The sequence below is a fragment of the Charadrius vociferus genome, unplaced genomic scaffold, assembly GCF_000708025.1.
Source record: "Charadrius vociferus isolate BGI_N301 unplaced genomic scaffold, ASM70802v2 scaffold507, whole genome shotgun sequence".
Classification (NCBI taxonomy): Eukaryota; Metazoa; Chordata; class Aves; order Charadriiformes; family Charadriidae; genus Charadrius; species Charadrius vociferus.
The window spans coordinates 611,023-636,383 of NW_009649235.1; the positions used below are offsets into that span (position 1 = coordinate 611,023).

General features: G+C 36.2%; 1 protein-coding gene across 1 annotated transcript in view; it reads right to left on the reverse strand.

Annotated features, from left to right (window-relative positions):
* MOSPD2 (motile sperm domain containing 2) overlaps positions 1 to 25,225 on the reverse strand; it is a 38,961-nt gene extending 13,736 nt beyond the window's left edge. Inside the window, exons 1-7 of the mRNA XM_009889037.1 lie at positions 25,168 to 25,225; positions 16,045 to 16,200; positions 15,172 to 15,258; positions 12,610 to 12,764; positions 6,967 to 7,027; positions 5,722 to 5,760; positions 4,564 to 4,688 (exon numbers count right to left, since the gene is read on the reverse strand). Of these exons, the coding sequence (XP_009887339.1) occupies positions 4,564 to 4,688; positions 5,722 to 5,760; positions 6,967 to 7,027; positions 12,610 to 12,764; positions 15,172 to 15,258; positions 16,045 to 16,090 (513 nt within the window). The 5' untranslated portion in view covers positions 16,091 to 16,200; positions 25,168 to 25,225. The remainder of the gene's footprint in view (positions 1 to 4,563; positions 4,689 to 5,721; positions 5,761 to 6,966; positions 7,028 to 12,609; positions 12,765 to 15,171; positions 15,259 to 16,044; positions 16,201 to 25,167) is intronic.
* Positions 25,226 to 25,361: the final 136 nt, after the last annotated feature.

A 25,361-nucleotide genomic window follows, 5' to 3' on the forward strand; every position in this document is an offset into this window, starting at 1 on the left:
AATCAATTTAAAGACCATGTTCAAGACACCTGAGTAACGTAGAGGCAGCACACTCAAGTTCTTGATGCTTCTACAGTAAAGATATCTTTACTTTTGGAGGACCAGTGAAAACAGTTTTTGCTAACTAGAAACTCTCTTAACATTCCCAAAAATAGTTTTATTACATCTAATGTTAGAAGTGGTGTTTAAACAAGGATCTCTGTTCCTACTGCATTTTCAAAGTTTTAAACTCCAAGTAAACTGAATTAGTTTGTCAGCTTTTCCAGTGGTGGAGAAAATAACATAGCTTCGACTCCTATGCAGCAGAGAATTAAAGAAGTGTTTCAAGAGAGCTCTCCATAAACAAGTATGTTTTCTCAAAACATAATGTGATGTTAGGAAACAAAATAAAGGAAAAACCTTACATGGGGCCATACAAAGAAACTCCAAACAAAATAACATTTTGCTAAATTTGCTAAATTGCATTCGGAACAGGTATCCACTGGTTCAAGCAATATCCTATTAAGGGCCTAAAGGACAAGCTTTAAGTATCAGGAAGAGACTAATTCCCTATTAGAAAAGGCTCCAGGCTGCTAGAAACACTACAGTAGGCTTGCAGAATATTGACATCCTTCATTTGTAAATACAAGGCAGAAATAGCCAGCCTACCCTTAGCCAAACTGATAAAAAGCCTTTTCACTCCCTTCCAGCATATGATGAAAGGCATATGACAGTGACCTCAATAAAGAGATGCTAATTTTGCTGAACATCTCAGTTGGCCACATTAATCCACAATGCTGAACAGCTTCAACATCTGAACAGAATCTCATCACCAGGAGAACTTAAAAGTACCACACTTTCCAATCACAGTCCATAAGTTTCAGTGGTATGGACTTACCTACTAACAGGGTGCAAACCTCAGACAGACAAGACAGGTTTATTCAATGCTTGACATGTGGCGTTGAATAATTATATAGACTAGTGGCTTTCTTTCATAGAGACTTTACACTACTATGTTTGGCAATTGTGGCAGAGAGATCTTAATGACTGTAGTGATATTTTCCTAAGACTACATGTACACAGTGGCCATAAAGTCACATGCAAAATGCCTAGTGACGTCTTAACTTCAGGCAAGTGACCTATAAAAGACCCTCCCCATAAAACAAGCTATGGGCTACCAATTCAGATACCCAGGTGAAGAGCACAGCATTCTAGTCGCACATTGTTCAGTATTGGCACTAGTGGAGGGAATCTTGGATTTAACAAGGATGAATTGCCTATCTTTGACAAAGGAAAACTGGGCAAATACACAAACAACACACTACTGCGTGTACATCTTGCATCAATGTGTACACTGTATATACATCAACCTTGCACAAAATATTATTGAAGAGGCAAAAAGTCTCCTTAGTCAGCCAGAAACATGTATGTCTTCAGATTTGGACTGTTCCAGCATTCATATCAACAGCTGGAACTGGTAGAATGTGGAATACAACAGATTGGGAATCCAAGAAAATGCTGACTAGTTTATTACTAAACGCGAACAATTAGCGAGCAGTATTTGAGCAGCAGCCCTAATTTTCCAGACTGCTATTACTAGCTTGCTCCAAAATCTGTTTTAGGCAGTTCCAACAAGTTCTCCAAGACAAACCTACTATAAAGAGAGGGACATCTATGCAGTATGGACAAGAACCACTCAAAGCAAGGTACAGTAATGAACAGTCCCTGTTCATTAACAGTATGGTTAACAGCCACAGCCAACAGGCACTGGTAAGGACTTGAATGGAACTTATATGTATATTCCAGAGTCCTGCAAAATCTAAGCTTCTGTTTCCCCATAATTATTTTTAATGCTTTTGATACTCTTGAGACATCTTTGTCCATTGGTTGTCTAAAACCAAGCAAGCTATATTCTTCATTTCACAGCTGGCTGACAGCTGATTGAAGGATTTTCATGCTAAGGAAACCCTCAGACTCATCCTTTGAGTGACCCTGAGACACACTGAAAACAAAACGTACTTAAAGATAAATTCACTGAGATATTGAAGCTTGAAGGCTTCTGATGGACACACAGAACAGTTCCCTTGATGGAGCAAAGTCATCATTGACTACAAGTTTATCATTATTAATTCTATTTCCAAAATGGATTTTTTTTGTTAATTCCAAAACTAGCCTCTAACATTCTTCTTGCATACCTAGATTTCACTGTACTTATGTCCTCTGTATCTTCCCAAAGAAACTAGCCAAATGACCTGCTCCACTAGTTGTTTACACCTGGCAAGACGTGGCTCTTCCAAAATGGATCCTAATAGGGGACACAGCAGAAAGAACAAGAGTCTACTTATGGCTACTGTATTGAGTACAAAGGCTGAACAGATACACTGTGCTGTTCACCTGCATTATGCTAGCTGCAAATATGATGATCCGTTCCTAAATGTGTGGAAGTCAAAGATGACAGAAAGAGAATTGGAAGGAGGCAAAAAAACAAGACCAAAACCACAACCCACTCCCAAAAAAACCCGCTTGATTGAAGAGTGGAGTGAATTAATTTGTGCAAGTCAGATACTGCCTTTAAAAAACAGGTCTGACAACACTAATACTCATGAATGTATTCTATCTTCAGAGACTCTAGTACCTCAAGTAAAGTCAAGGTTAACCCCATCAAGAAAAGTTAAATTCTGAGAAAAGGTTAGTAAGTTGTCTGTCTTCTGTTGAAAAACTCCTTGTTGTCAAAGAGATGCAAAATCCTGTTTTACTGTATGCACTGAAAAAAAATCTTTGGAAGGAGGATCCAGAGCACAATTTTGGAGTCTGAGTATTTGCTAACAATTCTTCCAGATGATGACAGTTCTGAGGTTAAAAGTTCAAAATACCCATCAAGTGGCTAAATACCAAAAAGACTCAGTAGTTAGGCAAAGCACCTGCTGGTTCAAAATACAGGACTTTTAATATGCAGAGATATAGCTGTTTTTCCTGACATTGCCAAAACCCTTTGAGTCCTTGTCAAGCAAATTTACTCCTATTCTACTAATTTATTTCTGTCACTGCAACTTACTACCAGAGACAAATGGTTTGGATAAGCTGCCTCAATGATTTTGGAATTTGTAAATGCTCTCACATGGGCAACACGGAGCCAACGTGGTCAACAATTATTAACTGTCAATGAGACCTTACAGGACCAAGGCAGAATAAATAGTAACTCTGTGTTCTTAGCCAGACACTTCAGAACGCTATTTAGCAAAGCCACAAGCTTATTTCTTTAAAGACATAACTAGCTATCAGGTAAGAGACTGTCTAAAAAGCAGACAGGAGATACTGAGCTCTAAGGAGGAGGAAAAGAACTTTCTCCTCTGTTGCAACAATAGGACAACACCGTGGGAGCTTGGCTCAGAATCACTGCTATACACCATTCAAATCCTTACTGAAGCCACTTCAGACATCATCAGCCCTTCCCTCAATGCCCACTCCTGAAGTTCAGCAATTTCAGCTTTCTCTAACATGAGAAATTTCTTGTATGAGAATAGGGAGTTTGGGAAGCAATTTTCCATGGAGAAAGAGGACATCATCTTTTCCTCAAGATTCTTGTGCAAAAGCATTTTTTTAAAAGGCTGCTACTTTCAGTCAAATAAAAAAAAAAAAACAAGGTAACTTAAGTCTTTGTGTTTCCAAAACAAGTTTCATATGTTCTGGCTACCAGAAATCTACCTCGAGTTTATATACAAAGGAACACAGCTTCTCCTACTATTGCTGAAGCAGAGTCTTCCTTTTCTCCATATTGTTACTGCCATAACTCTAAAAACACTTCAGGAAAAAAAAAAGAACATGTAAAAATAACTCCTTAACAATGGGCTTATTCCATTACCATAAATGGTGTACAAAAATTTTAAAAGAAAAACATCCTCTTTGTGCAAATTCTATTACAAAGATTACACAAACTGATTTACTAGCTTTGTGAAAAATTAAAGCTGTTGTACAAGACGATTGTTCTGTTTTGCTATTTAGATTACACTAGAATAGGACTCGGGTCCTGTCAAAGTTATACTGGATTGTAGCATACTCTTTGGAGCTTTAACATACTCTTAAAACCAGAAAATTTTACAGCCATGTTTTAAAATGCAGCCTTAGAGAAGACAAAAGAAAAAATAATTGCAATATGATTGTCTTTACCGAATCACAGCTTTGGAGCAGGATGAAAAATTTTGAAGGGCCATGAAACTTATTTTTGGTTTATGAAACAAGTTCTGTGAACAAACACATAATCTCCAAATCATTGGGGGGGGAAGAGTAGAAGGAAGAATGACACTTAAAATAGAATTTTTTTTAGACATCTGAAAAACTAAGTGGTTTCCAATGACTTGAAAGTGGATGAATAATTCAGGAAAAGTATTTCTGTACTTAAGACTCCCAGATATTAAGTTCTCATGAAGTTATTCCATTTTATATTAATGTTATTAACAAATTATCATTAGCAGAACAGTTTTAAGAAATTTCACATCCATGAAATGTCAACTCTCAACCCTACATAAGTAATTTATATAAGCATGCCTCTATCACAAAAGGACCATGGAATGTAAATATACTTACAGTTCCACCCATGTGAGGTGGCAGATACTCTCCACTGATATATTCCTGTACATCACTCTTGTTCGTGAACTTTAACATGCTTATTGCATCTGGGCCAAGCCATCCCTTCACAATTTTAAAAGCAGCTTTAAAAAAAAACCAAAAGGTATACATAAGTTGTCAGGAAGCTTTTTTTTTTTTTTTTTTTGCGCAGTGTATTTGTAGACCTTATGGAACACAAGTGAGCTACATCCCATAAGATGTGGCAGGACATGCTCTGAAAGTATCTATTATAATGGGAATAAACAGTCCAAGGAAGAGTATTATTTACAGAGAAAGTATTTTATGGACATACACTTTTCTATAGATGACTGCAGATAGATCACAGACTTTCTATGAAAGACAATCTTTGATTTAGGAAGTGACAATATTGTTGTCTTGGAATTTAGCCCAGGAAGTACTGAGAGGGTAAAAGCAATTGTATTTCCAAATCTGAGGGAAGGAGATTGGGAAAGATATGTACGCAGTCTTCCTAGCTGAAAAGTTTTGCTGCTTTAAAGGACACTTGTTTAGACCTACAGAGTATTTTCAAACAACATAGTTATTTCAGCGATGGTAAAACATGAATATACAGAAAAATATAAAGCCACCATAAAAATATGTATTCAGATGTTAAAATACAGGAATAACATGTTTATCCTTTACATTATAATTAACGATAAACATCGAAGTACCCATATCAAAACATATGTAACAATATCAGTGTCAGGCATCTATCTTAAATTTCGATTCTAGTTTTTCACTGGTTATGAGTGTCCATCATCTGTTGATGATAGTATTCCTAAATCATGAACAGATCTAGCTTTGAAAGGACTAGTTGGAAACATTCAAGGAGAAGACTATTTATCAAGGTCTCCCAAGCTTTAAAGATAACAGGATAAAGTCACATGCCATTTAAAGCATGATCCAAAATACAATGCTAGAAGGAAAAAACAAAAGTCTGTAACCTATTAGTTGTCAGATTTAAAGATGCATGTTTAACAATTCCACTGTTCAGTTGTATCTACACAGAGCAGAAAAACACTCCCTATTTATGCTACTAATTTTAAAAAGGTATCATGATCTAAAAGAAAAATACCCAAACCCAAAACCAAACCATCCCAAAACCAAACAACTCACCGTTCATTATCCATGGCATTTCAAAGATCACTATCTTTGCTGAAAAGACAAAAATAAAAGGAGATAATCTGAATACCAAGTATTATGTTTTTCTCTGTTTAAGAGAAAGCACAGCAATAATGGTCATGTAAAAAGTGAATACCCATTTTTAGAAACCTCCATGTTCACTTCTTTGTAGAAATGTCGTATAGTTGTTTTTAAAACGTATAAACCTACTTCTGTCACCATAAAGATATTAGCTGTCTGCTTGGAAAACAGTTTATAAACAGTTCACACTGTTTACATACTTCTCTGGGATACTACTTTTCTGACATATCATTACTAATAAGTAATCACCCCAAATAAGGTAGCGAAAGGTAAAATCTCAACTTGATCTAGAAAAGCAACTATGGAAAAGTTTAACAGGTATCTTCAGCACCTCTTCTTCCCAAAGAAGCAAATATAGCAAGAGTCTTTGTAAATCTACATTTTTTCAAGTTTTCTCTGTTTTAGCAGAGAAGTCTGAAACGTTAGTATTTTGACTTGGAAGTGTCCCCAAATTTTTCTCTTGATAAAACCAAACCCCTAGTATGTTGCACTTGCCGTGAAGTTTGATATTTGATCAAAGTTTTTAGTTTTGATCAGCAATCTGAAATCTAGCATTCAGAATTTAAGCAGTTGCTGTACAGAATTTCAATATTCAGTTACATTTTCACCAAAAGTTTAACTCATGTAAGATGAGCTGGCAAAAACTATTCAGTGTTTTCCCATCCATAAAAAAATTAACAGGCAAGTATGCAGGTTTTTCCAAGTGCGCACACAAACATGCCTTAATCTGCTTAGAGTAAACCATTGCTCCCTAAAATTTTCTATAGCCATTCATTATTTCTCCCCTGAAGGCTCCTAAAGGATACAAACTGTCATGCAAGTTTGCAAAGCTTCTACCCAAGTAAGGAACAAAAGAAACAACATGGCAATTCAGTTCTACTCAATGTTTGTATCAATTTTTAATCTGTGAAAACGTGTAGGATTTTCATTTCATGAAAAGCCAGATGATTTTTGATTAATGTAAAGTTTATTTACAATACAAAGTTGTGCTGACTTATGAGCACAAAAATATTCTGAATCTATAACATCTGTGTTCCATGTAGTTACCACACAAAGCACATGCAAAAAGACCTGCAGTCTCCCCCATCACCTGCCACATTATGAAATGCTTTCATTACACAAGTCTACAGTGCTTAAGATGTAATGTACAATACTTACTGAGGAAGTTTGGGTAATAATCTGTAAAACAGTTGACAATAAACCGAACAAAATCCAAGTCCTAAAATAAAAGCACAGAGTAAACGCAATGTAAATCAAAACATCAAAAATACAGGCTTAGTTAAACCAAGGCTTTTATTGAATAGCACACGATACTTACACTGTAATCATCTATATTCAAATTCTACATATACTACAAACATCCTCCAAATTTAATGCAATGCTTTTCACTTCATTAAATTGCTGCAGGATTGTGGTCAAACTTAGCTTTAAAATGTAACAAAGACACAAAGGAAGACAAACAACAAACCTATTATCAATACAATAAGTTAGGTATCTAAACTACTACAGAGTATCAACAGGATTTAAGCTGTAATGGGAAGATAGAGGAAAAATAAACCTTTAACCCTAGAGAAGCTTGACAGATTATCTTAAATCCTTACAAGGGAGAGCACTAAACATACTGAAGTTTCCCTTCAATAACTTATCTTGCATATTGTTCAATATATTTTTTTTCTCTGTAAGATCCTGAGTACAGTAGTAAGTTTTCCTTTTAAGAGAATTTTTGGGTTTAGTATTAGTTCATGGTATGCAGAGAAATTGTGGGCAGCACTCAAGAGTGCTGCTTGTATACCACTCATTTTCAAGATGCTTCCATCCACTGGGCAGCCACACAGAAATAGTACAGTCAAGTCTCCATTGCAAAATCCTGGTATAATAGAACTGATTACACAATAAAGGGCAACAAAAGACATTTTATGAAATAGGTGTAGATAATAAAGTAAGAGATACCTTACCACAATAAAGTACTTTGGTTAGGTGGGAAGCCTGCCATGAGTACTCATACTTTCCTTCTAACCACTACTACAAAGGAGACTTTCAGAAATAGTACGAACTATATTGCCGATGAAGGATCCAAAGCCTGTCATAACAGTAAAAATGCTATGGGGAACCAGCTCCTAAAGGGACCTAAACACGTCATTACAACATTCGTGGACATAGAGAAAACAACCAACACCCTGTATAAGAGGACTACCCACAACCTGACAGCTTTATTAGTAGCTTCAGTAACTAGAAACTAACAGAAAGCTTGATATCTTTAGAGGCAGAAGGTAGCCTTTAATAGAAGCATTTATCTCAACTGGGTATTGCTTGTACCAAATATAGTACCTTTCAATTAACAGCGTAAACACAGTGATAGATTTCCAAGCAATGATTAGAATCTCCTGTGCATTAACAAGGATGCTACTCTTTATGCCGCTGCCTATCCAAAAGCAGCACTATCAGGTATTAGGAGAACAGATCCATTATTTTGATGGATGTCTGGAATTAGAAGTAGATAATACCTCAGCAGACCATTCAATAACTGTGTCCATTCTAGTTACCTGAACTGCTGCAACAAGGCATGAGCTATCAGAATTACCTGGCTGCATACCAGCGATAAAAGCTGACATAGCAGATGTCCATAGCAATGGAACAAACAAATGAAGCGTGCTCTGGAACAGAACTAAGAAATCCAAGTTCTTTTAGGATGAGATTTATCAATTACTCTACATGGCTACAAACAGCCATTAAAAAAAAAATATCATCCCTGTTCTGTGATAAGTGTACTAACTACAAAGCAAGCCTGTACAATGGGACACCTATGGACAGCACTTGCTGAGATTGTGTCTCTGGGAGTCTTAAAGACACTGGAAAAAAAAGTTGCTTCAGGACATGCTCCATAAAACCCAAATCAAGTGTCTTTTTCACATCAAGGAAATTATTACAATCCTTTATTCTTGTTATGTAAAACCATTGCTCCAGTATTATCTTCAGGAGAACAGATAGACCGCTCTCAAGGCACAGGTGAGAGCACCAATCCTGCCTTGCAAAACTGAATTACACCATATTTATTTGTCAAAATATCTTCTTAAAAGCTTGTGGCCCTGTACTGCACAGCTGCAAGGTCCTAATGCAATATTAACCATCTTGCCTGGAAAGGCAGAAAGCAAGTTTGGGGTTTTTTTGCTTATATTTAAATATTAAAATCCCTCCCTGCCACACCAACAAAAAAATAAAGAACAAGGTACAACTTTTAGCCATTTCTGTATGAATAACAGGACAACACAGCAATTTGATAAGAAAAATTTCAATATTCTATAGAAATAAGGGTTTTCTTTAACCTATAGACAATCTATGAGATTTTTAGTTATTAGATTAAATCTATAAATATGTAATGATAGGCAAGATCTCCATCTTGAACTCCATAACAGCTTAGATTCTGGTCCTGAAAGCAGGTGCTAAATATGTACTTTTCTCTACTGAACTCAGTTAAAGAGAATGACAGAACTCTGTGGATTTTCATTGATCTACATTAAAATTACTCAAATTTTACCTCCCCCTGCCCCTCAAAAAAAAAAAAAAATCCTGATTTTAGGTTGTCTAAGTTGAGCATCAGTAAAAATGCAGGAGGTGATATTGTTCTAATCTTCTAAATAAACTTCTACAAAGCAAATCTTAAAGATGCCTGTAGTAAACGATGGGTATGCATTTAGATTTTCCTTATAAAGATACTAATAGGTAGAAAACCAGACCTAAAGGAAAAGATACTACAACACACATTCACTCCTAAATCTAGATAAGTTTGAAAAACACATCTTAATTTCCAAATTTCAAGAGAGGACCTTAACCCATAGGTAAGCCACAGCTTCATTCTATGCCATTAAGCAGATTAAGTTCTACTGGCAGTAGTAACTTATCATTTGGACTGCATTAAAAGCAACTGTAGATAAAGTTATACACAAGCTGACACCCAGACTCATATCTAAAATGGATCACAAAAAAAAAAATAATTCCCAGATCTGGTAAATTTAAAGACTCATTGTAAAGATGACAACATAAAACAAAGACTGTACCTGGTGCACTTAGATCTAAGTAAATCTAGTGATCCGGATATTAAGAGAACTTCTGCTCTATAACAGCAGCTTTTGAACCAGGAAGTTTTAATAAGACACACCTAAATTCAGCTAAGGAACAGTCTTAGGAGCAAAACGTGTGTTAAAGAACTTCTAGAAAATATACAAAAAGTTCAGATGACAGCACGCAACCAGTCAGCGTAGTGATGAGTGTTGAGAAGGCAGAAGAAAGTATTTGGATCAAAAATTCTATCTCAAAGCAAGGGAAGTGGGGGGAAAAAAAAAAAAACACAACACAAAAAAAGAGAACCCACAGCACACAGCTGACAATTTGGTCTTCAACTGCAAGACATTTACAGTAACGCCAAAAAGGAGCAGTTTGTCTTTTCAGTCCTGACAGAAGTGCTGACACATACAACGTATGAATACCAACAGACATGAGCAAAAGATACCTATCTCAAGTTTACAAAAGTAAATGCTAAAACAAGTGAAACAAATGTATTTCTTTGTACATTTTGTGGGTTGAAATCCATCACATCAGAAAAAATGTTCACAAGGAATATGTACTAAGGCAATTGTTTGCCTGCTGAAATAGATAACAGCATTTCAGCAATGCCATACTGAGCTGAATCTCTAGCTCAGACTAGAAGAAACCCCTCTGTACGTGCTACAGTGTTGATGCTACTACACTACAAACTCTGTAGAGATTAGCATACTTCAAAGAAATGCAGGTGGATGCCAAGTTACAAGAAGTTCAGATAATGTGCAAGAATCAATGAAGCAAAAGCAAATATAGACTGTCCTCGAACACTATGAAATTCCATAGGTCACGTAAAAACAGATACTCATGTGCTATGTGAAAGCTTTAGTGAAAATTAAAAGATACTCACCTACTGGTTTTCTACAGTAAGAACATTCCACAGGGAGGAGTTTTGGGGAAATTTTAATATTTGGCAGCAACGTTTTCAGGATCAGTTTATGAAATATTATGGCCAAAGAAACAATAAATAAAGCTTTTGAAAATTCAAAACCCCACAAATCACGCTCTTTAAATCTTCCACTTTTCCATATAGGCACAGGACTTAAGAACAGTTAAGACCATCAATTCACAAACTGTTCTTAAATATTAAGCTTCATGTAACATACAAACAATTTGTTAAATTCCAACGAGTACCTAAACATAAACATTATCTAAAGTTTACTTCAGGCAGGAAATTATCCAATCCTATGTATAACTACAATAAATCTCCAAGTATTTCCCAAAGTATACTACTGACTTGACATATGACTAATTGGTATGGAAATCATTTTTTTATAATTATTTCCAAATACCTAGAACATGGAATTTCAACTACTTAATTCCAAAATGTTTTTAAAAATGATGAAACTTTCAATTTTGTAAATTATTGTACAAATGGGAAATAGTTCTTTGGAACAGTTTCCAAACTAATATAATTCCTCTTGATTCAGTTCTACAATTATGCCCACGGAAAGGTAAAATCCTACTTTTAAAATCATTAGAATTTTCTTATCTAATTGCAAACTTCTGAATAATCATCACTTTTACAGAAGTGACTGAGCTACACTGTTCCTCCTTCATTTTGTAGTCCTAAAGAAAATCCAGAAATGCATAAAAACTTTTGCTAAGAGAATTATCTCCTCTTCTGAATGAAAAGAGAAAAATCTCTGATTTATGTAAGGTCAAGCTTGGAGGAAGCAGCCTTTTAAGAGAATTCTCTTCTGAATGAAAAGAGAAAATCTCTGATTTATCTAAGGTCAAGCTTGGAGGAAGCAGCCTTCAGTAAAGCTGACGGGATAGACAAGGAACTGAAAAAGGGGGTGAAGATACTATTCCTGAAGTATAAACTTGCGTCTGATAGACATGCTTACAGTTCAGACGTCTATCACGTCTGTTCACATTCAGACACCCTCATTTTTTCTGTATCTGTACACAGCAACAAGCACACAGAGTTCTTCATCATATTATTCTCATCATTGTAATAACACGTTTTGCTAGTAAGAGTTATATTTGGCTAAGATGAATATTGAAAAGCAATGCCTACTTGATAAACTGCTCTTTTGCATCCAGCTAACTTCTCTTCACAGGAAAATTCAATGGGTGGAGGGAAATTAATGCAGGTACTTAAGAAATTAACACAATTTAAATATACAGGGACAGCATACATAGCATGGAAGATGGAGAGACAGGACCAGGATCAAAATTGTCAACTGAAGATGCTGACTTCTCAGAACAGATGATCATTCTCAAAGATTTCAGCCATTGCATCTAATGGTTTAATGCTTCACTATCACCCCATTTTTCACTCTTGACTGACTGATTCATCCAAAAAAGATGACAACAACAAAAATGGAGCTGTTGAAGCAATGGCAGCAACTGTACTCACAATAAAAGAAGGCTCAGCCAATCGCCTTTTGCGTGCTCAAAAACTAAGTTCTACTATTGTCATCCATAATGACTGACAAATGAAGCTGGTGAGCAACTACTACAGAGCTACTTTGGCTCAGTCACCAAACTAAAAGTTTTCAGCGTGCTGCACAAGACTTTAACATGCAACGAAAGATTTTGGAAACTGCTCACGTCACGGGAAGAAGCCTTACGTATCACTGATGTGAGCAATTGTTAAGTTATATAGATGTTAAGAACTGCACAGGGACTTCCCTTTTTCTGAGGACATAGGTTAAATAATTCAGAAAACAATCAGAAAAGCACAATAAAAATACTTACTATGTGACTGATTCCAGTTTCAGCCATGTCAAATACCACTGTTATGGGCTTTCCATGATCTCTCTTGGCATAATGTTCTAACCAAAAAGCTACTAGTTTCTTTTTCTCCAGTTGCTGTTTAGGATCTTTTATATGATGTTTCACTCTGAACCAAACTTGTGAGAAGAAAGAAAAACACACACAACAATTGAAAAAACAGATCCAAATTAACAGAAAACGTTATACAAATAACTATACAGTATGCACTGAAATTGATCAACACCTCCAAGTTTGTATTCTACAATTCTACTGATTTTGTGGCCACAGAACAGTCAGAAAGACAACTGCATACCCCACTTCCCTTGCTCACATTTCTATACTAGAACTTTTTAAAATCTAAAAATACAAAGAATTACAGCACAGAAGAAACAGTAGAGTGGAAAAATACTTTTCATGTACTTAAAGACTAAGTCTTACATAGATTATAATTTCAAATTAAATCACGTAGTCCTCATATGATATTACATTCTGCTTATATTATAAATATCGTTGTAGTTGTGAAATTTATGTTTCTTTTTCTGCTTAGGCTTTCTACAGCATTGTAGTTGATGTGTTTTGAAAAACTATACACACATTATGAACTATATAAAAAACAGACCATTCTAAACTAAAATGAAAAAATCCAGAAGATGAGCAACATTACTTAAGTGAAAGTTCAACACATACTCTTCTGGAATAAGAAACGAGTCATGCAGAGACAAGTTTTTCCATGAAAAATAGCATATTTCAAAGTAACAGACTTTATAAAAATATCCGAAACCAAATTACTGATTATACAATGAAGTGATAAAGAAATACTCGGGGCAGCAATGAAAAGAGCAGTCTTAATTTTAGTACCTCTACAATACCAAAATTAGACAAGCCCTGAAAATAACTGTAGTTGTACTCTAGTATTTTTCTCCCTGAAACTTGGAAAAATCTTACTAAAAAATGGATTTCTTCTCCATGTCTTTTACTTCCAATGGCTAATAAAAATATTTTATGGCTTATATAAAGAAACAAACTTTTTATTTTTTAAACTTGGCATGTCAACCAGATGCTGTAAGTTCAGAATTTCAAAAAAAAAGATACCCCTATTCAAACACAGGACTCTTGTGAAAGTTGCCAGTAATTCTTGAAGAACTTCTTTATAGTATAAAATTTCTGTTTTACATAACAGAATTAGATGGAACATGTGGCCCAAGAAACATGTTTCTCCAATGTTGGCTAACCAGGAACTCTTTAACTATGATGCAATCTGAATTTGCATACCAAGTCAGATATTCTGACCCAATTAACATTCACAGAAGAAACACTTCAGGTATGGAAAACAGAAACAGTTATGTTTCAGTGACAATAAAATCAGAAATCGTTATTTATCCAACTTCATCACAAGAATGTGTAAACAACTGCATAATTTTCTCAGTACAAGCACTGATGTGCAAAAGTCATGTTTTTCTTACTTTTTCCACCCCCTCTCCAATCTCACCAAATTCAACCACCTGGTATAATTGTGCTCAGCTTTCTAAGTGCTATAAAAAGGTATCACTACCACTTATCCTTCAATACTTACCATGAAGGCTAAAAGAAAAATCGTGAAGCATAACAAAGCAGCAATTTTTCATACAGCACGGATATCTTACAGTGATAAGAAAAGGGACAGTTTGACAAAACAGAGCCATAGAGTAGAAGCTGTATTTTTCTGGTGATAATTTTTTTTAAATTAGTATATTGGTGTTTAAAACACAGTCATTTCTGTAAAAGATTGGATTGTTAGTGTATTCTAGCCCTTGTAGCCCAAGGAAAAGCAGAATTTCAGATTTGAATTTTTAAAATTTTTTTAGGTACAAAGCCTCATGAATAATTTGTTTTAAAAGTCTCTTTGGCCTCACAGGATTTAAGCTTAATTAGAAGTAAATATGTGAGATGTTAAAACAGATTCATTTATAGAAAATAATATTGACCAACTATTAAACACTACTGAAAAAAAACTCAGAAATCTCAGGAGTATTTCAGGCAACAGTTACTGTTCGCCTATAAATCTTATTCTTTAGTTACTAGAAATTAATCACACAACTTAAGCATTTATCCTCCAATGATTCTCAGCTGTCCACTCTGTTAATTAAGATTCCAATGACAACAGAAAAAATGAAAAAAAGAAAGCCATTGCAGACCTCCTGTGAACCACCACAAGTATGCAAGAATGTGGGCTGCTAGAAAAGCAATGACAATGAACATTTATACTAGTCACATGCTGACAACAGCAGATACAGAAACAACACACTTTAACAGGAAAGTTAAAAACTGCATTATAATTAGGATAAAGGCTTATGATTTTTGGAAACTGCTGATAGTTTCCTCATTCCACTTCTGTGATCTAAAAAGATACTCAGTTACCAACTTCTCATCAATTTTAGTAAAAACAGTTGCCAATATATACCTACTTCCATTTTTAAAATGTTTATTTTAGAAAATAGGTGCCAAAATGCTAGAAACAAAAAACAATGATCAATGACTAAAAATATTACATTCTGTGTAACTTACATAATTTATAGCCCTCTTTATCATATCCATGCAGGAAGAGAGCACCATTTTCAAATAACCATTTTGGAAGGACAGATTCTGTCAAGTCTGCAAAGTGAAATGGAAGATTATTTCAGTAATCATATTAATAACCACATTTTAACTTAACAGGTCACTAAAAATGCAAAAGTCTAGTAACAATATACAAAAATGTCTTTATAACCCACTTTCCAAGGCCTTGACTAAACTAATGCAAATATTGAGCTCATTTGAAATATTTACGATCTTCTTCCTTTCACACTGTAGAGTAGGATCTACTTCGGAAGAAATAAGAATAAGAAAATTTATGTAAGAAAAAAATGCTTCAAATGTCTATTTTTGCTCGTATTTGCAGCCCCTCGTGCTCTATCCTTTAATTCAGATTGTGAAGTTCTGTAGATAAATCTCACCTTCAAAACATTCTCACAGCACAAAACCCATATCTATTCTACTTAGGGCATCAGACCAGTGCTGCTATGATGAACAACAGAGCCTTGTATTTTGTGGGGGGTTTGTTGTTGTTTTTTGCCTTTTTTTTTTTTTCCTTTTTGAAGGACTCCATTCTAGCAAATGCACAAAGACAAAAAGAGATAGCTGCCTTCCTTCGTCTTAAACAACCTTTCAATAGACATATGGAACCTCAACAAAACAGTGAGACAGTACTGGTCAACATAAAAAGCGATAGTTCTAATTTCCCAGGCCCCCCCACCTCCACTGTGTAGAAAAGTTCTTGCTCAGCTCTGTGGTAATTACAAAACCTTTAAATGGTGCTTAATGAAACAACATATAGAAGTCAGTTGTAGTTCAATAGGAAAGCAACATTCACCATCAAAATCATTATAGAACATAGCTTACCATTAACTGTATATTCTTTCCTCCACTGAAAGCTTTCATCAATCATCTTTAAGGTATCATCCACAACATCGTGACGCCAAATTAGATAATTTTCAACCCATTTATCATCTTGCTGAAGTCTTTCCACATCTCTAGAATCGTATTTATCTGATTTATCTAGCAAACAAATCAATTATTGTAAGAATATAGCATTTGCTATGAAAACACGAAAAGGAGATTTGTCAAGTTTCAATATAAGCATCTACTAGATACATAAGATTTCTTTTGCAGTCTCAAACTTCAGCAAAGCATAGCATAAGAAATTGATTAAAAATATCTATCTACTGTGATGATATTTAGGAATACTACAAGATTACTCTAACTAGAAAAATATTTTCTGTGATTTGTATTCAAAGAAAAAACATAATGTGTGTGTAGGGCAGGTGTAATTTTTCTAAAAAATGTTTCTATAATTAACACAAATTAGTATATAATCTAAGAATCTGTGTACTGATGAATGTATATATTAAGCATCACCAGTTCAAGCTTGAGTTCTCAAAGTTACAGGCATAAGCATGTTAGACCACAAAACGTCAGAGAACAGATGTTAAAATTACTATTTTCAACCATGCACTATACATCATTGCACTAAATATTTTTTTTTCTTTAAAAAGATAACACATTCTACACTTGTTATAAATTGTTACCTTACTGAATGCAAACTTCATGCAACTCTAGAGCAGTTTCAAAACCCCCCAACTCTTCTTGTATCAGGTTAGCAACAGGATAACAGGTTAATATGCTTTAGGGAGTACTTCAGATGAAATAGGAGTTGCTGCTGCTGCTTACTTGCTGCTTTTTTTAAATTATTACTATCATTTTTAAACAGGGAAGTTTGTAAAATACAAATGCTTAAGTGGACCTATTTTTATTGTACACATGCTTCAACAAAGACTCAGTTTTTAGATCAATGCTCCTCTTTATCTGAGAAATCTGCATAATAGGAATGTAAACCAAGTAAGAGCCCATGACAGAAACAGGCTTCTGAAAGCCAGACACTGATACACATCTCTTTGCAAACTACTAAAAAAAAACCAAACATGCTCTTAAAGCATTCATTCAAACTACTAAAAAAAACCCCAAACATGCTCTTAAAGCATTCATTCAAATTTATTTGTGAGTAGCATGAAAAAAGTTAAGACTGGTTGTTAATGAAGTAGATGTTCATTTTCACATGCTGGAAAGACTATTCCTCTGTCAGCAGTAATAAACTCAAAATAACTACTTTCAGGGCTATAATAATTAAAATAACTACTTAGAACTGTGACTGGATGGTTTAGGGATGTGTATTTCAGTCAGACATCTTATCTCTGAGGAAGATGTTAAGAAAAAGACACCATTAAATTCTGCTTACATTTTTAGTTTTACTGGCCTACATGCAAAAATATGACCTTTTTACTTGTCTTTTAATTTATACTGTTTCCTGTCATAAATGAGTGAATATAACTGTAAGAATATACCCACTTCAAATGTGCCCATCCACTAAGAGTTATTATAGCTGCACTTCCCCCATCACATCTCCACATCTGACTGCTTCTTACATACATTATCTACTCAGTTCCTTCTTCATTAGGCTTCAAATTTCTCCTTCCCTTGATGCCTTTCCACCACCTTACCGTAGCCTGTTTCTTAGCCAAGCCTACAGTCAAATCCCACTTTCCTTAATCTTAGCCTTGTTCCTCTCTGCCGAAAAGCCTCCAGTCCACTAAAAACTCTCTCACTCTTTTGTTTCCTTTTCTCATCATTTCCGTACTTGCACCAAACAGCTCATTCCCTATATTCTGACTAAGCCTAGTAAAATGAACACTCAGCACAAGACTGAAATGCTGTTTAACTTCTCTGTGGCTCTAGATCAACCACAGATGTAACAAGTTGCAAAGAATTAGTGTATTAAATTTTGTGAAATCTCAACTGCTTATTTGAAATTTTATTATTCCCCCAACGATTTATGATTTGGACAGTTTTGCCTGAGAAATGCTAGCAGTACCTATTTTAAAGTTACAATCATAAAACTTAAAGACTGGAGAGGATTTCTGCAGGTCATCTCAGCCCTAACCCCTGCTCACAGCGAGGCTAACTTCCAAGTTCAAACAGGTCACTAAGTACCTTTTTCAGTCAAGTTTTGAAAACTCAAAAGGGTAGAAAGATTCCACAGCCTCTCTTTGTTTAACATGCATTCTAATCCAAATCCCCTTCAGAGATACAGTCACACAGAGTAACTAAACTGGCATATCCACTTTCAGCTAAAGTAGAAGAAGCACTGGCTTCTCTTAGCCGTGGCATACAAGCTATTGTATGCTATGGATTATTCAGTACAGTATACTGGTTATTCACGCCATATCTATATACTCTTAGCCACAGCAAACTAGGGCTTTGCAAGAGCAAAGATTTACTTTAACATCAGGATTACACGTCTCCAGTGCCTGAACTACCTTACTTCAACTGGGTTTAATAATCTCTAATGCGCGCCAGCTTCCAGCTAAGAGTGACTGCAGTCAATCAGCCAAGTATTTTTCTGAGATCAGTCCCATGTGCATCCTATTTGTATAAGGGATTTGGGCACTGCGTAATTAAAGAGAAAAATGACACACCAACAGGTGAAAACTAAGAGGGTAATGTTTCACATTGTCAGAATGACAGAATAGTGCATCTTGTATCAAACAATAATTTAAAAACATTCACATAACATTATATGGAACATGCCTCAGAACACAAGTGTCCGGGCCACTAACAAGACTTCCCAAACTCTGAACTTAGAAATTAAAAACCAGAAATCTAACTTTGTAGGTATTCTAAGAAAATGAAAGAGGAATGGAGAAAACATTTTATCCAAACTTTCAACATCAACAAAGAGCAAGCTGGATTCAGAGATAGGGGCAGCCCAAAAAAAAATTATTTTTTTTTTCGTCTCTTCAGCCCCTAAATTCTCAACAAAATGACACATGCAATCTGAATTTGCATATATACTACGACACACACTAAACCAAGAACTAGTAAAATTCTGCCACCACAGGAACTTGCAGCATGTTGGTATTTGAATCAGGTAAGCTTAACAAGACTGACAGAACAACAGGATTACTGACTACTGTTTTAACCTTACCTAGTTTATCTAATCCTTGCTTTAAAATAAATTTAGAATGACATTGTGAACGCAAAAGAAGGGTGCTTTATTTCACACATATAAAGCAGAGTCATTGAAATTGCTGGAGCCCTTCCAATAATCCAGTCATTGAAAATACATCAATCCAGGGGAGGAATTCCTCTTCAAATTTGTGTATTTCCCATAATTCTATAGCCATCTGGAAACTTGTTTTCAAACTATGCTGTGAAATAACCTGAATGTTTCCAAGCTTAAATAACTCATGGAACTACTGACTGCAGTTACTGGACTATTAGAAATTTCTGGAGTTAAAAAAGAATTAGTTGAGAGAAAATAAACTTTTGGGGTTAAATCCTGCAAAACAATTAAGAGGCCAAAAAGAAAACAGAAGTTGAGGTTGCAGGGCACCCAAATGGAAATTCAGTTCAAACTATAAACTCAGACAATCTCCAAGCCTAGCCATTTAAGATACCTGTAAACATATACTGATGCTTTTCTCACTAGAAAATTAAGTGCCCGTTTCTTCACACTTGCAGAACTGCAACTAAGATGCTGAGACACTAAGTTTAGTCACCCTCTACTCAGAGAGATGGACATCTCTGTAATTACATCCATAACAAGAAGAATTTCATAAGCTATTTGGAACACACCCTGCTTGCCCCAAAATTAACACAAGGAACAGCATTCACAGCTACTTCTGTTCAAAAAGAGCCAGTGAAAGCCACATATAACAGCAGTGCCACGCTTTTGTGAAAGATTTCACAGTTAAAACAACTGTCCAGAAGCTTGGAAACCTGGTTCCTCCCTCAGCCCAAGAGATTCCAACCTTACTGTATCTCAGAATAGTTCCACAGCCAGCGGAAGAGGCAAAACTGGGATGATACAGGACTTTTCTGTTGAACTGGTAAGCTGTGTGGAAAACTAAGCAAGACTCAGATCCAGAAAAGCAAGTGAAAGCATAATCTGCTTTGCAACTCTGATATTTAACAGAGCATTAAAACCAAATTCTAAGTTATAAATGAGGGAGTAACAGTGGCAACAGCAACAAGAGGCCAAAATTAGCTCTCTTCATTCTCTCAGCTAAAAGGCCTTCAGAAAAACTTGAGTGAGCAAGAAGATTGACCAGGCCTCAGACAGAACTTCAAAGTTTTATGAGTTCATCATTTTCTTTAACCTTATTTTAAAAATAGCTACTTAAAGTTACTTTCATTTCCTCATTGAACATTTGAGGTCAAGGGAGAAAACCAGGAGAAGACAGAAAAAACCCTGTTTGAACAGCAGTTTCTTCCTATTACTCGCCTTCCTTTTTTCTTGCGTGAGTTCTGTTCTCTCTGTGACCACATTCTGTCCTTGTCATAGCTGTCTTCTTCAAGCTGAGAAACTTAGAGTGAAACTCTGCGACTTAATTGCTATCTCCCAACATAAAGGATCCTGCATAATACAAGTCAAAAGCTCTAAAAAGAACTCCAGAATAATGCAAAACTAAACACACACAAATTTCACCGCAACAACTTTCACTGGAAGTATTCGTGAAATTATTTGATGCACAAATTGTAACATCCCTTCTCTTCACATATTTTTAAAGTGCCATCTACACTACCAGGAGACGAATGCTGCACTGCTGTGTCTTCTTTGGGCATTCATGCTTTAAGAAAAATAGAAATTTGCGAATATTCAACAAGAATATAGAAGAAAGATTACAGGACTGAAGAACAGGCAGCACCGCTAAGTCCCATACTAAATTAATCCAGAGAATTTCAGAATTCACAACCTGTAAGAATAAGTTCCCCCTTCAGGAAGAACTCTTATCTAGAAAAGAAATGTTACAGAACAAGTCAAACACAAAGCTAAGTAGGGATAGCAACTACATACCTTTGAATAGAAGGGGAAAAAAAAAACCCAAAACCAAAAAACAAAACACCAACCCCAAACCAAAACACTTCATTGTACAAAAAGTTGGGAAAAAGTAACTTAGCAAAGTATTTCAAGTGTTCTATCACACAAAGCCTCTCAATTTATCTACTGCCTTAAGCTATTTCAGCCAAGAAGTCTTGGGTCTGAAACAGTCATAATTATTCCTCTGACCTTGGCTAGAAAGAGGAAATCCATTTTAATTGGCTGTTGATGGCTAACATGTTAAGCGAAGTACTATAACTATTCAGGTACTGCCTTCAATTGTCAGATGAGGAAATTGGCAGGACTGAAAACAAATTAGGAAGGTCAGTAGCCATACAGCAAAGGACAGGGATGAAGAAAACAAAGCTATTTCAGTAGAACATAGAGTGAAATCAACAACATCAAGCAGCAATAACAAATAGAATATTTGCCTCTACAAGATGTGATAAGTTTCAACTTTTAGCAAAACTGAACACTCTCAGTGACAATAAAGACTACTTTCAATAGAAAGCTCAAGCATTAGTATCACATAGCTTTCTATAAAAGTATGGGTTTTATCCTGTTCATACGTTTCCCATCTTATCCTTCCAGAATTTCTCATCCTGAAAGCCAGGAAGCAGCAAAAATAGACTTTTTTCAGAGCATAAACAGACATAAGTAGGTATTCAAAACATTACCTTAATAGTTTTTTTACAACAATCATACCACCATGCTTTTTTTGAGGATGCCTCATATGTCTGAAATTTTATTTGCAATTGGCCAGTATGATTAAAAAAACCCAAACAACCATGTTTTGCTACTGGCTTACAGAAAGTCATGATGAAATTTAATCTTTTAAATTGGAGTGTGAAACCTCTCTTGCCAAATCTTTTTCTGAAAATTAAGCTTCACCTAAAGGAGAAAGGAAAAGGATCTGAATGGGGAGGGGCAGGGAATACAGGCAATAAGAAATGGTAAATGTGCAAAAGCAAGCATGGAGAAGACTTGTTGAATCTACTACGAATTGATTATAAATAATTTCCCCTGTAACATTAAAATGGAAAGTTAATAGCCCAGAAATAAAAGCTAATTTTAGAAATCCTCTAAGGAATGAAAATGCACTGAAAAAGACAAGACTCTATGCTAGAAAACATTGCTAGTACCAGTCAGTACTAGAAAATAATCTTTTGTTTTCATTGTTCCTGTCACCACCCAGATCATTTACATCAACTCTCACAAAGAATCCAAACAGACAAAACAGCCTACCACATCAGACAGCATTTGCTAGTCTATTGGACTAACAGGAACTTTTCAGTATTGGAAATATGCCTTTTAAATGCAAGGGTTTTAATTACTAGGGATATACATCCCTTGCAAGAACCGAAGTTGTCTTTCAAACACAGCTAAGAAATTTACTGAAGAGAAAAAAAAAACCACCACAAGATCCCAGCCAACATTAAACACTGCTTTGCAGATAAGATCTCACAGCAGCCACCTTTCCTTCCAGAACCCCTCAATGGCCACATCTGTTGAACAACTTCAGCAGGTGGTCCGTGTTCAAACTTTGGAGAAATGAGCCAGTAAGGTTCTCTGACACTGTATTCTCCAAACTGTATCTGACAATCAAAAAAATTATTTGATTTAGTCACCTAAATGAAATAACTGTGTAATTCAGAAAGCGGATTTCTGGCGTTTTCAGCTGCTGAACAAAACTTTTCCCATCGCACCTTGAAAATTGTCAAGACCGTAGTATATTATTTGCTTGGAACTTTTATGTGAAATATTCCAACATGTATTAGACGTGCCAGTCTAATATTAGACTTTTCTGAACCACCTATACAATAATACATTTTTGCATATTCTATTGTATTCTGCCAATAAATTATTTCAACCAAAAATCGGGATTTCAAAGGCCCTCTAAGTTTTGATTTCAAAACAAAATCAAACATTACTGCAAGACCATCACAACATTTGTGATCATTAGCAATTCCTTCTGCATGAGGCGGGGGGAAGCCAGTAACTACAAGTTCCATAATATAGAAGAATCACTTCATAACACTAAGTTCCTAGAATGATCAGGAGCATTGTTTTTCTCAGAGGAAAAATAAAACAGTGGCAGCTGCATGTCCCAGAAACAAAACTGCCTGAAAATTTCACTCAAATTTTAACACTTGCAGCACACCTGCACATGGAATTAGGTTCATTCTGTAGAGGCTCACAATACTATGACCACACTAAACTTTTCACAGAAAGCATCAGTTTCTCAGTGTGTCATGATAGCGCCATTAGTTTTGAAAGCCAACTAAAATTGCTGGGTATGACACAATCATTTGTATCTCTACAATACAGAAAGTCACATGTTTGGGGGTGTCTGCATACATGCACCTCCACACCCCTTTTCAATTATGAGGAAGAATACGTTTTCGAACATATACAGTAAAGGCTGAAGGACCACAATAAAACTAAAACCTTGTGTTTTTCACACTTGAAGCGGGCATGACAATATTAATTTGCTTGTGGCATTCCTAAATTCGAGGGAGGGACTTAAGAATATAAACTCAAAAAAGTCCTAATCCTATTTTCTTGAAAGCGCTAAGAACCCTAAACCATTATCCAAAAATGGGCTTACTGAGAAAATGTGTTCAAAATACTGCAAATAGGATTACAGCTTACCTTGCCAACAGTATTCAATTATTTTAATGGCTCTAACAACCAGCCCAACAGAGGCTTCATTATAACTAGAGAAACCTGTGGAATTCCAAGATTGTAAGGGATAGTTCAATTGAAAAGGTAATACCCCCTTTCAGCAGCAACTGTCCCAAAGCAGTTCTAGGCTTTCTAAAGTAATTTTTTGTGTGGGACTCTGGGATAATAGAATACAAAGCAAGATGAATTACCTGTAATAGGAAAATACACACATTAACTGCAAACATAGCAGCCAAAAGAACTTGCAATTTAAGGTGATGCTCTGCTCTCCTGAGCCTAAGCTTTAAGACTGCCAAAGACATCTTTATTCACACAGAAATATCAAATGGTCGTCTTCAAGACACTATTCTAATAATTTTGTCATCTTGCCAGAAATACAGGTCATCTCTAACCAAGGCCAAAGTAGTTTCCTTTATGAAAGTTAGCCAGCAACCATATGAAACAAAGTTTCACCACTGAAGACCCTCAAAGTTTTCAAGTAGCCAATCACAAGTTACTCATAGAAGCACGCAAACCTTACATAAAAGTGATAACTAGGTAGCCTCAATAATTGTGATCAGGAACATCAAAGCAAGGTATGCATTTGCAGGACTGAGGCTTATATTAAAGGAGATGCATGCAACTCCTAAACTACTGGGCTAAACTACTCTATTTGCATTAAAAATTGGATAGAAGTATGTTTTCAATAGAAAGTCTTTAGACAGTCATAATAAGATGTACTGCTTACTACAGTTATTAGCATACTCTACTACCATATATTCTTCTACCATGAACAATGCAAATCAGCCTCGAAATGAAAGGAAACTCCTCTAGGCTTACCCTGGAGTTCCCTTTCCCCTAGGCATCCCCAGCACCTCCTGGCCTTCATTTAAAAGTTTAAAAGCATCTGCACTTCAGAATCGAGCTGGACACGCACCATAATTTTCATTAAGGCCAGCATAAATTTAAAGTGCAAGTTACTCTAGAAAAACAACTCTTTCCTTGACGAACTGGTCGAGGTCAGAATGCTTTTCTCCTCCTCCTCCCCCCCTCCATCATGTTCATGCCCAAAAAGCACCAAGCACAGCAGCGTCCCAGACCCCACACTACAGCCAACCAAACACAATCACGAGTCAAAAGAACCCAGACCTTTGCCCCGCCACATCTTGTTGCCCAAGACAGCGACCCAGAAGAGAGCACCAAAAGTCAACAGAGAGAGTGTCCTGCTTTGTGCATCACCCCCACCCGGTAGCTTCAGCCACCTGAAGAAAAGGCAAGAAACACCCCCTCACCCGGGACAGCGGGGACACAGAAAGCCCCCAAGGGAAAAGCGACACTGGGCAAGCCCCACAGACGGCATCCAGGGAGCCGGGCCGGGCCCACCCCTCCCAGTCCGTCCCCAGCTCCACCACCGAGGCACTCACCTGGCAGGTACTCCGCCTCGAAACGCCGCCTGGTCTCGCTTATCAGCGCGGCCTTATCCTGTCGTTGCTGAGGGGAAACAAGAAGCGAGAGGGGCGTGAAAGGAAGGGAAAGGCCGGGGCCCGGGACGGCCCGGGACAGCCCCGGCCCCTCCACCTGAACGGCGGGGGCCCGGCCGTCCCCGCCGCCCGACCTC